This window comes from Anoplolepis gracilipes, chromosome 16 (assembly GCF_047496725.1).
Source record: "Anoplolepis gracilipes chromosome 16, ASM4749672v1, whole genome shotgun sequence".
Lineage (NCBI taxonomy): Eukaryota > Metazoa > Arthropoda > Insecta > Hymenoptera > Formicidae > Anoplolepis > Anoplolepis gracilipes.
In genome coordinates, this window is record NC_132985.1 from 6839571 (window position 1) to 6853052 (window position 13482).

At 27.3% G+C, this 13482-nt stretch overlaps 2 protein-coding genes, 1 long non-coding RNA gene and 1 pseudogene across 6 annotated transcripts; 3 read left to right on the top strand and 1 right to left on the bottom strand.

The window, feature by feature from the left end:
* Window positions 1–4997: 4997 nt before the first annotated feature.
* LOC140674886 (uncharacterized) lies at window positions 4998–6442 on the top strand. Its single transcript, XR_012048287.1, has 2 exons — window positions 4998–5149; window positions 5469–6442. It is a non-coding gene; the product is annotated as an uncharacterized lncRNA (long non-coding RNA).
* LOC140674885 (uncharacterized) lies at window positions 6096–12235 on the bottom strand. 4 transcript variants are annotated; one of them, XM_072908792.1, is made up of 7 exons: window positions 12091–12235; window positions 9207–9271; window positions 8640–8765; window positions 8253–8366; window positions 7861–7971; window positions 7484–7567; window positions 6096–7296 (listed from the first exon to the last, which is right to left on the bottom strand). In XM_072908792.1, coding segments are annotated over exons 2-6 (378 nt in total). In that variant the 5' UTR covers window positions 9208–9271; window positions 12091–12235; the 3' UTR covers window positions 6096–7296; window positions 7484–7541. The 4 variants fall into 4 exon arrangements, with proteins under 4 accessions (XP_072764893.1, XP_072764894.1, XP_072764895.1 ...); XM_072908793.1 differs by lacking the exon at window positions 12091–12235 and adding an exon at window positions 10619–10756; XM_072908794.1 differs by lacking the exon at window positions 12091–12235 and adding an exon at window positions 10283–10420.
* Window positions 6608–7315, top strand: LOC140674750 (uncharacterized; annotated as a pseudogene).
* Window positions 9936–10758, top strand: LOC140674884 (uncharacterized). The gene has a single exon (XM_072908791.1). The coding sequence runs from the start codon at window positions 9937–9939 to the stop codon at window positions 10756–10758; it is 822 nt and encodes a 273-aa protein (XP_072764892.1). The 5' UTR covers window position 9936.
* Window positions 12236–13482: the final 1247 nt, after the last annotated feature.

Genomic DNA, 13482 nt, shown 5'->3' on the forward strand with positions numbered 1-13482 from the left:
ATAAAAAATGATTCTTATTATTTTAGAGTAAAATAAATCTATATTTTTCTCTTTTATTTTGTAATGATAACATAAACATTCTAATATAATATAATATAATAATTTGAAACTAATTTAATATAATTTGAATAAATTGTATAAAAGCGTTTATTTTATCTCTTTCTCAAAAGATGCGAAATTTTGAACTCGAATATATCAAAGTGTTGAAGCTTTTTTTCCGCGATGTTAATTGGATATCTCGTTTGTGTGCGCTGCGACTTGCTTCTTTCGTCTCGCTTGCAGCTGTCAAATTGTTATGCGAATTTTGACAGTTTGTCTAGCAGTTTAGAAAATATAAAGATAAATTAAGACAAAGAATAGAAAAGAAAGAAAAAAAGAAAGAAAGAGTAGATTAAAAAAAAATAAAGAAGAGAAAAAGAGGGACAAATAAAGAGAGATACATATGTCATAAATGTATATATATTGTATATATGACGTATCTATATATATAAACAGAAAAATTAAATTAGAAATTAGATTAATAATAAATTTTAATTAATAATAAATTTTCACCTTTTATAAATTTTTTTGGGTAAATGTCTATAATTTAAAATTTAAATAAAGGAGGGTGTTTGTATAATAGGTATTTAGTGTAAAAAAACTCACATTGCTACGCGGGACATTCTTGCACAAAAATCAATTTTTTTTTCAATACCAATCAACAAAACTACAATAGAAATAAAATGTATAAATGCTTTTAAGGAGGGGCAAGTCTTTTTTAAGAAGTTGTAAATAACAAAATTACATAAATAAATTTATTGAACATTTTTCATTAAACCGTCATGAGGCCGGAACCCACTGTCTATGCATACACGCAATTTCTCATAACAATTTAATAAAAAATGTCCGATAATGAATTATGATGTGAATATAAATGGATATTGATTTATTCAATCTTTTTTCGTGAATCAGTGTATGCAGTAAATCCGTGACTGATTGTGAATAAATCAGTAGACTGTCGGACACTCGTGTCTAGAAATACATTACACAAGTGTGAACTTTAAACAGAGCATTAGATGCGAATAAAATTAATGAAATTCACTTTCGTGGTGCACGTATAAGAGGCAGATACTTGGGCAACACTTGTCAAAGACGATACGAATTACATCTCAGGGAGAAACGTGAAGTCGGATAGATGTACATTACGGCTATTCGACACGTCTAAAATAGGTTGACATTCGCATCTAGATAGACGTCTTCGTGGTCTCTTTTAGACGCATCTTATAGACGTCTTACAGATGTATCTATAAGACATATTTTAGACGTATAATTCATAAGCTGATGGACTATAATATGCCTCATCTACAATGAACTGTTGGTTGTTGGTCGTAAGAAATTTAACCAATCATATTTCATTATTTTTCTCTAAAATCAACTATGACTGGACTAAATTTCTTACGACCAACAATCAACGATTCTTATTATTTTCAAGACGAGATTTAAGCCAGCCTGTACCAGAACCTACGCATTGAAAAATAAAGATTAGAATTTGACTGATCAGAACAAAAGAAACTAATATTTCTTTATCCTGATTTGTCAAACTTTATAAATGTATTATAATAATAAATAGCTTAATTATATATAAATTATTTATATATCAGTAAATTACTTTTATTTCCTTTTACTTTTATTACTAGTATAGTTAGTAATACATGGCAAAAAATATAAATATTTTTATTTAGCATTTTTACATATAAAATAGGAGAAAAACAATTACATTTTATGTCGGTTAAGTTCATAAATTGAAAATAATTGAAAATATTAATATTTTACATTATTGAAATAATTATCATCAAAATAAATAACTTCTTTGCTTTAACATTTTTTAAACAAAATAGAAAAAAAAGAAATAAATATTGAATAAGTCTTAATTAATAAATAAAAAAATAAAAAACTATTAATAGCAATAGTTTGTCTTTATTTAAATTACATAAACTCCTTGTTGAAAAAGTAATATAAAATGTATTTATACTATTTATTTGTTTATTGTGAAGAATAAAGTTCTGATAGTTCTGGAAAGATTATGATTTCTATATATATGTATATCTTATATATATATATATATATATATATATATATATATATATATAGATATAATATTTCCAGAACCAGAAATTTGTTCTTCACAATGAACAAATAAATAGTGTAAATACATTTTATATTACTTTGTCAACAAGAAATTTTTTTTATATGATGTGATACACTTAACTTTATTTAGAGCTCTGTTAGATGTCTATTAGATGTCGAGAGCTAATTTGCAGCTCAACCGAGTATTTTATAAACATACCATCACTATTATATGAATATTATTTTAAATGTATCTAAAAGAATGCAATGACATAAAATCACATGACATCTAATTCAAATATTTCTAGACGTTGTTTTAGACTAGATGGCTCCGACATCTAATAGACATCTATGCGATTTCACGTTTCTCCCTGGGATACGTCCAATTGACTTGTATTTTTCCTTGCTTTTGTATATCTAACAAGTCGCCATTATTGTCCACGGAAATCTCTTCAAGCTTTTTTTTGGCTGAGTGTATAATTTTCTATAATACAACTTTATTTAATATTATATATATATATATATATATATATATATATACTTTTTCCTTATAATAATTTACAATGACATTGTATTACTTTTGTATTCAAAATGCTTATTTTATATCTATTTATTTTTATTATGTTTCAGTAAAGAGACGTATCCTACATTTCTACGACGTGTCAGTATCAGTAATAGAAACATTTATATGCCTATCACCTATCAATAATACAGATATAACATATGTCATAAATTAGAACAATTTCAAATTCATATGCCTCTAAATGGTACAAAAACAATATTTACAAAGATATAATAAATAAATTAAGAATTTATATTATTTATTTATTATTAAATTATTAAATTAAGAATATATATAAGATATACATATGTATAGAAATCATAATCTTTCCAGAACTATCAGAACTTTGTTCTTCACAATGAACAAATAAATAGTATAAATACATTTTATATTACTTTTTCAACAAGGAGTTTATATAATTTAAATAAAGACAAACTATTGCTTTATTAATAGTTTTTTAATTTTTTATTTATTAATTAAGATTTATTCAATATTTATTTTTTTTTTCTATTTTGTTTAAAAAATGTTAAAGCAAAAGTTATTTATTTTGATGATAATTATTTTAATAATGTAAAATTAATATTTTTATTTATTTTCAATTTATGAACTTAACCGACATAAAATGTAACTGTTTTTCTCCTATTTTGTATGTAAAAATGCTAATCAAAAATATTTATATTTTTTGCCATCTATTACTAACTATACTAATAATAAAAGTAAAAGTTAATAAAAGTAATTTACTGATATATAAATAATTTATATTTAATTAAGCTATTTATTATTATAATACATTTATGAAGTTTGACAAATCAGGATAAAGAAATATTAGTTTCTTTTGTTCTGATCAGTCAAATTCTAATCTTTATTTTTCAATGCGTAGGTTCTGATACAGGCTGGCTTAAATCCCGTCTTGAAAATGAATCGTTGATTGTTGATCGTAAGAAATTTATTCAATCATAGTTGATTTTAGAGAAAAGTAAGCGAATATAATTTGTTAAATTTCTTACGACCAACAACCAACAGTTTATTGTAGATGAATAGGCATATTATAGTCCATATATCAGCTTACAAATTATACCATAATGCCAATCACCACTGAGACCAAATATCAGGACAACATCACTTATCCAGAATATCTCTTTACATGACCGACACTCATTTAAACAGAATACCGACAATATTGTCGTTGACATTGAACCATCCTTGTTCAATAATTTTGTCAACACACATACCAAAAAACATTAAATGTATCCTAAAGTTAAGGGGTAATTTCAGCTTACCATTGACAAACAAAACCAAATTGACAACTGAATTTATAGTTAATTACGAAAAATAGCCTTAAAAAATTACCAACTAATAAACGCACTATTGTTAGGAATAGGTCTACTAATATTATTAGTTCTTTACCATTCTACCAATACCCGCTCACGAAGACACACCATACATTAATTAAACTTAATAACACGATACACGAAAATTTCTCGCGGAAAACAGTAACCTTATCATCACAAGGGCAGATAAGGGGAACATCACGGTTGCTCTGGACAAAACTGAATACATTAAAAAAATAAATGCAGTGTTAAATGATGATGAAACATATACTAAGGTTACAAAGAATCCGACAAATAAAATAATTGCTACAATCTTTAACTTGGTTGACAGAGCCTTCTTGTTGTTGCATCTTAATTACCATCGCGAGAATATCAAATTAGCTATCAATATTTTACTCATGAATGGATATCCTTTAAAATTTATATTTACCAATGTTACGCACAGACTCAAATATTTGATACATGGATCAAAAAATGTTGTTGATAGCAGGGTTAACAAAAAAGAATCCAGATCTTATTTCACAGTACCGTTCACTAACAAAAAAATTAACGAACCAATACGACATTGTCTTACTACAGCCTCAATAAATTGAATACTATTGTAAAGACACATAAAGACGTTGTCCCAACTTACTCGAATACGAACGTGGTGTACAAAATCGACTGTAAGGACTGTGATGCATCCTACGTCGGTCAAACCAGTAGGAAATGAAATACTAGAATTAACGAACACAAAAAACATATAAATAAAAATACAGCAAATAAGTCTGTTATCACGGAACACAGATTAAATGAAAATCATGATTTTAATCATGATTGGGCTGAAGTAAGAATATTAGATAGAGAAGCATACTATAACAAAAGATTATTTTCTGAAATACTACATATTAAACGACAAAAAACGGCCTTAATTTACAAAAGATACAGAATGTTTTCCAGATATATATATACTGAAGTAATAAACAAGCTCTCGCTGATTTGAGGGTCATGCGTGGAAAACAAAAAACATAATACATAAAAACGGTTATTTTTGTCATTCGTATTCTTACCATTGTGAAGAACAGTTAATGTTTTAATAAAAATATAAAAGATTATTCCGGAGTGATCGGATGGCAACACATTTTTGTGCAAGAATGTCCCGCGTAGCAATGTGAGTTTTTTTACACTAAATACCTATTATACAAACACCCTCCTTTATTTAAATTTTAAATTATAGACATTTACCCAAAAAAATTTATAAGAAGTGAAAATTTATTATTAATTAAAATTTATTATTGATCTAATTTCTAATTTAATTTTTCTGTTTATATATATATAGATACAATATATATACATTTATGACATATGGATTTTTTTTTATTTATCTCTCTTTTTCTCTTCTTTATTTTCTTTAATCTACTCTTTCTTTCTTGTTTTCTTTCTTTTCTATTTTTTGTCTTAATTTATCTTTATATTTTCTAAACTGTCAGACAAACTGTCAAAATTCGCATAACAATTTGACAGCTGCAAGCGAGACGAAAGAAGCAAGTCGCAGCGCACACAAACGAGATATCCAATTAACATCGCGGAAAAACAGCTTCAACACTTCGATAAATTCTAGTTCGAAATTTCACGCATCTTTTGAGAAAGAGATAAAATAAACGCTTTTATACAATTTATTTAAATTATATTAAATTAGTTTCAAATTATTATATTATATTATATTAGAATGTTTATGTTATCGTTACAAAATAAAAGAGAAAAATATAGATTTATTTTACTCTAAAATAATAAAAATCATTTTTTATAAAAATTTACAACAGAGCAAAATATTAATTAAATATGTTCACAATAGAGAATACAGCTTAACGGTAGAAAACGAATACGAATATACACAGGAGGAAAATTGCGTGACACGTGTGCGCGTTTAGTTGACAGATATCGTTATAAGTATCTTATCTTTTAATGAATTTGAAAAAACTTAAAATTTTCACAGAATATTCACGACATAAGGTAAATTTTGTCCCAATTATTGACAGTGTCCCAATTTGTGACAATCGTGTTTTTTTTCTCAATTAGTCAATTAATATAGGTTAATGTTTATTCTAAAAAACGTGTTGGTATTCAAAATTATATGTATTATTTATTACAACATATTTTAAATAAAATTAAACACTTTTGTAAACGCTAAAATATTATAATTATAAGCATGCCGCCAACGATGGCAAATCGAGCACTTACTCACTAATATCTTATGAGACGACGACTATATCGATAGTTCCTTCCGTCGATTAATTCCAGCTATTATTAAATTAAAAGTAAATAAACAATAAATATCTAAAGCTAAAGTATATCACAAAATATATGTTTTTTTAATAAATATGATGTAAAACAATAAAAACGTTTCTATTTTTAAAGAAAACATGTAATTTATAAATATCAATCATTATTAAATTAAGAAATAGCATCAATATCGTAACTTATATTTCCAGAATTTAAAAAATTAATACAAATACGAGTTCTTAATCTATAAATTATATTTAAGTATATTTAACTCAGTAATAGGGTCACTCATGATTTTGTACCAATTTGTGACAGTCGATAGACCTCTTAACCTATTAAGTGTTACATGCGAGTGTTTGTAACATGCAAGACACTTGATTTCTTTGTGATTCTTTAATTTGTTATAGAATTAAGTATACTTATAGAATTTCTAATTTAAATGTAAATTGTCTTGTTTTAAGTATTACAAAAAGTCTATTAATTAATAGTGTGCAATTATTGATAAAAAATTTGGCACGAGATACACCATTCAAGGATAAACGACCTGGACGTCATTGGTGCGAATCTTTTCTAAAACGACATTCAGAAATTACATCAAGAATTTCACAAAATCTTTCTTATAATCGAGCATCTGTAACAGAGACAGTACGAGAATGCGGTTTGCAGAAGTAAAACAGCAGTTTTTTTCATGACAAATGCTAATGGTCAATTGCCTCCTCCTATGATTATGTTTCCTTATCAACGAATTCCGTATAGTATTTCTCAAAGTATACCAGATAGTTGGGGCATTGGAAAATCTGATAAAGGCTGGATGACAGCGGAAACTTTTTTTGAATATATACTTCATCCATAGCTTTTACAAAATGAGATTCCTCGTCCTGTTATTTTATATGTCGATGGCCATTGTTCCCATTTAACAATTCCATTATCGCAATTTTGTATTAAAAATGGTATCGAATTAATAGCGTTATACCTAAATGCTACTCATATAATGCAACCGTTAGATGTAGCATTTTTTCGCCCGTTAAAAGCAGCCTAGAAGAAAATTTTTTAAACTATAATTTACAAAACTTTTATATAACACTCTAACCGTTATATAATACACTAAATTTTAAATATGCTTTAAATATATATTTGTTTTTGTAACAAGATTTCTTTCCGATTCTACTTAAAATATCTAAAACATAAAATACACATTTAAAAGAAGAAAGTAGTTTTATACCATATAAAGCGCCTAATTGCGTTTGTTCATTGATCTCGAGATTGTTACTTGGAAATTCCTAGTGATGTTCAGAATAGAGGGTAACTAAAAGAAAACAATATTTTTAATTTATGCTACTTTAGGCAGATAATATGTTATATATGCTATAACTACAAAAGACTGTATAATATGTACAGAAAAAAAATTTTAACACCGAAAATTTGAGTTTTCTAAAGTACAATTTTATAGAACTTTATCTAGCACTCTAAACGTTATATACCACTATAAACTTTAAACACGTTAACCTCTTTTTGTTTATTTTGAATGGTTTTTTGCGCCGTTTGAAACATGTCTAAAACTTTAAAAACATATTGTAAAAAAAAACAATTTTTACCAACCCTGGAGATTATGAATCAGCAAGTGCTGTTGTAATTCTTCTAAATTTCGACGTACAGGCTGATCGGGACAAATATAACAACGGAAGTCATCATTTTGGTTGTTCGAAAACGCTGAAAAAATAATTTTTTTATTTATGTCACTTTAGGTATTACATGTTATAACTACAAAAGTCTGTACAGAAAATAAAATATTAATACCGAAAATCTGGGTTTTTTAAACTACAATTTTATAAAATTTTATATGGCACTTTAAACATTATATAACACTATAAACTTTAAATACGTAAACTTATTTTTCTTTGTATTAAAATGGTTTTTTGCGCCATTTGAAACATGTCTATAACATTAAAAACATATTATAAAAAAAAAAAAAAAAAACAATTTTTACCAACCCCGTCTATTGTGAATCAACAAGTGATTTCGTAATTCTTCTAAATTTTGATATACAGGCTGATTGGGACAAAGATAACAACGGAAGTCATCATCATTTTGGCTGTTCGGAGACGCTGAAAAAATAATTTTTTTATTTATGTCACTTTAGGTATTACATGTTATAACTATAAAAGTCTGTACAGAAAAAAAAATATTAATACCGAAAATCTGGGTTTTTTAAACTACAATTTTATAAAATTTTATATGGCACTTTAAACATTATATAACACTATAAACTTTAAATACGTAAACTTATTTTTTTTTATATTAAAATGGTTTTTTGCGCCGTTTGAAACATGTCTATAACTTTAAAAACATATTATAAAAAAAAAACAATTTTTACCAACCCTGGGAACTGTGAGTCCGCGTCACGTGATCTCGTAATTCTGCTAAATATCGAAATACACGGTACCTATTACAAAGATAACAACGGAATTCAATACGGTATTCACCACTTTGCCTCTTCGGAAACACTGAAAAAATAATTTTTTTTATTTATGCCACTTTAGATAGATTGTTTATTATATGCTATAGCTGCAAGAATTCGTATATTTTGTATGAAAAGAGACCTGAACGCGGAAACTTAATTTTTTTTTTATAATATAAAACTTATGTAAATTTTAACTCTGTAAATGTTAATCTTGAAATGTTGTTACAGTGTTTAAAAAAAATTATGCAGAGCTTATATAGTAAAACGTCTTGACGAAAAGAAATAATTTTAAATTATAATGTAAAAAGCATTAAATATTTTTAACAATATTTAAGTAGTTATTGTTTGGAAAAATGTACAGCTCATACAATAATCTATCAATTAATCGATTTTTATACGAATAACTAACTGCGATACAAAAGACTACAAAGACTACAAATTAGATTTTTTGAATTTATTATTAGTCATTTTACTTATTCCTTACTTGCTCTTGTTTTCGCTTTCGTTCGATTTAAATTCGACGATAATTAAATTGCTTCAATGTGTAATCTGAAAATTAAATTAAAATTCTTGTGTCAGAAAAATGTTTGCTTTTTTATGAATATAGATATGTTTATATATATATATTGTTGCATCCGTGACGTCTGTATCTTTCATTTTAAAAAAAGAAGTATTGATTGATTCTCTCTCTCTCAGCCAAGTAGAAAAATCAATATATTGTCAATAATTAATATATCATATAGTCAATAACAGTCAATAATCAATATATAAAATATTAATATAATATAAGTTGAAGACAATCGAAGAAGCGTCGCATGGAGACGATTATTTTAAAAAGAGAGTCTTGTTCTGGATTTCCATCAAGAAAGATTACTAATGAGCATTATAATTATAATCTGTATAATTATTATTTTTATAAAGATAGTTGTGTATTTAAAGAAGTCTCTCTTTATTGCGTGTGCGCGAATGTAAAAAAAAAAGTCAAATAGTTGCGTCGCGCGCGTTCGGTAATGATACCGTTCCGCGGACGTAACAAAATATATATGTATAAATATATATATATATATATATATATATATATATATATACAGGGTCCGCCACCAAAATCCGGACAAATTTAAATTTGAATTTCCTATCTTATTTAACTTTGGCGGGGGGTCGTTGTTATCGTTACGTCAATTCAAATATTTTCAATAAACGTGCATAATCTCAAAATGTCCGAACAAATAAGATCGAGTGCGGAATATAACCGAAGAGCGGCGATAATAGAAAGTCTTCGCGCTGGACATTCTCAGACCGAGTATATTCGGTTTTTCGGTTACCCAAGATCGACTGTATATGATGTTGCGGCTAAATTTTTTGCTTCGGAGAAGTCCACAGAAGGTTCTGCAAACCCGACGAGGAAGAGGCACTCAAAAGAAAAGTCTGTAAGAACTCCAGAAATTATCGCAAAGGCTCAACAGCACATTTTAGAGGACCCTGGGCAGTCTCTGACAAAAATAGCTAGAACTTTGGATGTGAGTGACACTACAATGCGTCGAATTGCTGAAGAGGACCTACGTTATAAATCCTATGTAATAAAAGTTCGCCAAATGCTTTCCGAGACTGCTAAAATGAAGAGAGTTGCTCGCTGTCACTTGCTTCTGAATTCGCTGAAAAACGAAGCTGCGAGACGCATAAAGTTCTTTTCGGACGAGAAAATTTTTTCTGTCGATGCCAAGGTAAACCGAAGGAATGATCGTTGGCTCGCTCACGATCCTGATGAAGTCCCCGTAATAGCTAGGACGAAATTCCCGGCCTCTGTTCACGTCCTAGGCGTCGTCTCTAATGAGGGTCACATTATGCCGCCACATTTCTTTAAAAAGCACGAAACTGTTACAAAAGAAGTTTATTTACACGTTCTGACGAATGTTGTGAAGCCGTGGATAGATACTGTGGTCCCCGCAAGACCGTACGTCTTTCAGCAGGACGGCGCGCCTGCGCACACGAGTCACTTGATTCAAAACTGGTTGTCGGACAACGTTGACATGTTTTAGTCTAAAGAATTCTGGCCTCCGAACAGTCCAGATTTGAATCCGTTGGACTATTTCGTGTGGAGCGTTGTTGAACGAGTGACCAACAAGTCGAGACATCCTAACCTGACCTCTCTCCAAGCGGCTATTAAGGCGGCGTTCACAAATATGGACAAGGCTGTATTGCAGAGAGCGTGCCAGCGCTCTCTTTAGGCCAAGGATCGAAGCAATTATCGATGCAAAAGGCGGTTATATAGAATAATTTTATTCTAAAAGAATGTCATTATGAATGTGTAAAAAGTTTTTTCCCTAATTCTTACATTTTGATAAATAAAATTTTGCTTAAACAAATTATTCATTTTGTCCGGATTTTGGTGGCGGACCCTGTATATAACAGAATATATTCTCTAAATGTAGAAATAAAATACTTCATTTGTATGCCACTTTATACATATGTTTGATTACATGAAGATATATATATATATATATATATATATATATATATATATCTACGTAATCAAACAGTTATCAAAAAGTTATTTCTGAAGATATTAAATTAAATGTATTTATTATTAAAAAAAAGGAATATAAAATCGATTTTTTTATATTTAATTAAAATGGAATATTAATATTAATTTAAATTAGTATTAAATATTTTATGTTTAATAAAATGGATTATTTTCACATTAAATGAAAACTGATAGTTCTAAAATAAAATTAAATTAAATGATTGAAAAAGATTATAATTACAAAAATAGTAATCTTATTTGTCCTGAAGAACCTGAAAGTAAATGCCCTACAATTATATTTGCAATAAGACTAATTGCTAAAATAAAGAGGTGAATAGTTAAATTAATTGATTCAAAAATTATTCTAAATAATCTAAAATTAAATTTTTCAGGAGTTAAATGAAAAAAGTTATTAATATAGTTAAAAATTTTAAATAAAATTTTAACAATTTATGAAAATAATAATAATAATAAACTAACTATTAAATGACTAAAAAACGTAAAAATGTAAATAAATTTTATGAAATTATTTCTATTATTTGTAATAGCAAATAAAAATAGTTTTAGCTGTCTCTCTCTCTCTCACACACACACACACACACACACACACACACACACACACACACACACACGCGCGCGCGCGCGCGTGCACACATTTTGTTGATGATGTAAAAGAGCATTTTTTTACGATTTCCACTGTAAACTTTTATACTAACTAAAACATCGTTTTTTAAATGAACTTTTAAATGCTAATGTATAAAAATTATAAATATACATATATAAAACAATATAAAATAAAAATATTAAATATGTATATAATTTAGCATTAAATATATAATTTTCTTACTTTTAATATTTTATTCTTTGTCAGGAGAGTTAAATAAATATTGTTTGTCACTGCCAATGATTTAGTTACTTGTTCTTTTGACTTCTCACTTCTAACTGTCAGTATCTATCGCTTGATATTTATTTCTCGGGTTAAATACAAAGACAAATAAATATAAATAAGGATTTAAACTCACGTGTTTATATTTTTTCGACAGTTTTGAACAGCACGAAAATTTGCTGTACAGCTTACAGAATGTTTCGCACATATGACAGATCACCGTTTTAAATATGAACATTTAAATTAAACTACAGACTTTTTTAATTTTTTACATCTTTCTCTTTGATTGTGAAATTTATTTCTCTTGTGCTATGACTTGCAGAATGTCGATTATGTAATAATTTTATATATAAGTTTTATTGCAGCTTTCTTGTTTTATTATTATATCAATAATGCTTTGTACAATATTATTTACAAGCATACTATATATACAATATTACTTACACACATTATATAAGATATTTAAATTTTTTTTTTAATATTTAAAAGAACCAACTGCCGATGATAGTGCGCCAGTTTTATAGAAAATTAATTTTTTTATGAAACTGATTAATGTGCACAGGGCACAAATATTTCTTGTCTTATTGTTAGTATCAAATCTAAATAAATTTCAATGAGAGATTCTAATAAACCACTCCACCAATTATTACATAATCGACATTCTATAAGTCGCAGCACAAAAGAAATAAATCTTACAATCAAAGAGAGAGATGTAAAAAATTAAAGTCTGTAGTTTATAATTTATGTGCGCGAAACATTTTCGTGCGGTTCGAAAATGTCAAAAAAATATAAACACGTGAGTTTATTAATCCTTTAATCAAGCGTAGATGAGAAAAAATATCGCACTCTCATCCGAATCTTATCTGGACATCTATATCGATCAAAATTTTTAATTTTTCGCTACATTTGCGCGCAGGTCAAAAAAAATATTACAAATGTACATATTAAATATAAATAATAGACGTAAATAAAATATATATGTTAATGTCTGGTCTATTAAAAATAAAGAAAAAATCTCTCGCAGAAAACTTGATCATAGATGGAGAAAAGAAAGAGACGCAAGGAAAATAAAAAGAAACGGAAGAACATTTTTGCGCATCGTTATCAACTCAACTTTTTCAAGATTTTAGAGATTTAGAGATAATTTGCCTACTTAATGTGATACTCTAATGTGCTTTTCACGAGGTTTATTGGAGCGGTGCATTTTTTTTTTTTTGTGTAATATTAAAATACATATTTGTATGTACATTCATTTTTCCTTTCAATATGTACATACGATATATGTTAATGTTTGCAGTAGTCGATTTTCATATTCATCTGTATTTCAATTCTTGTTTAAGAAAAACGAAAAGT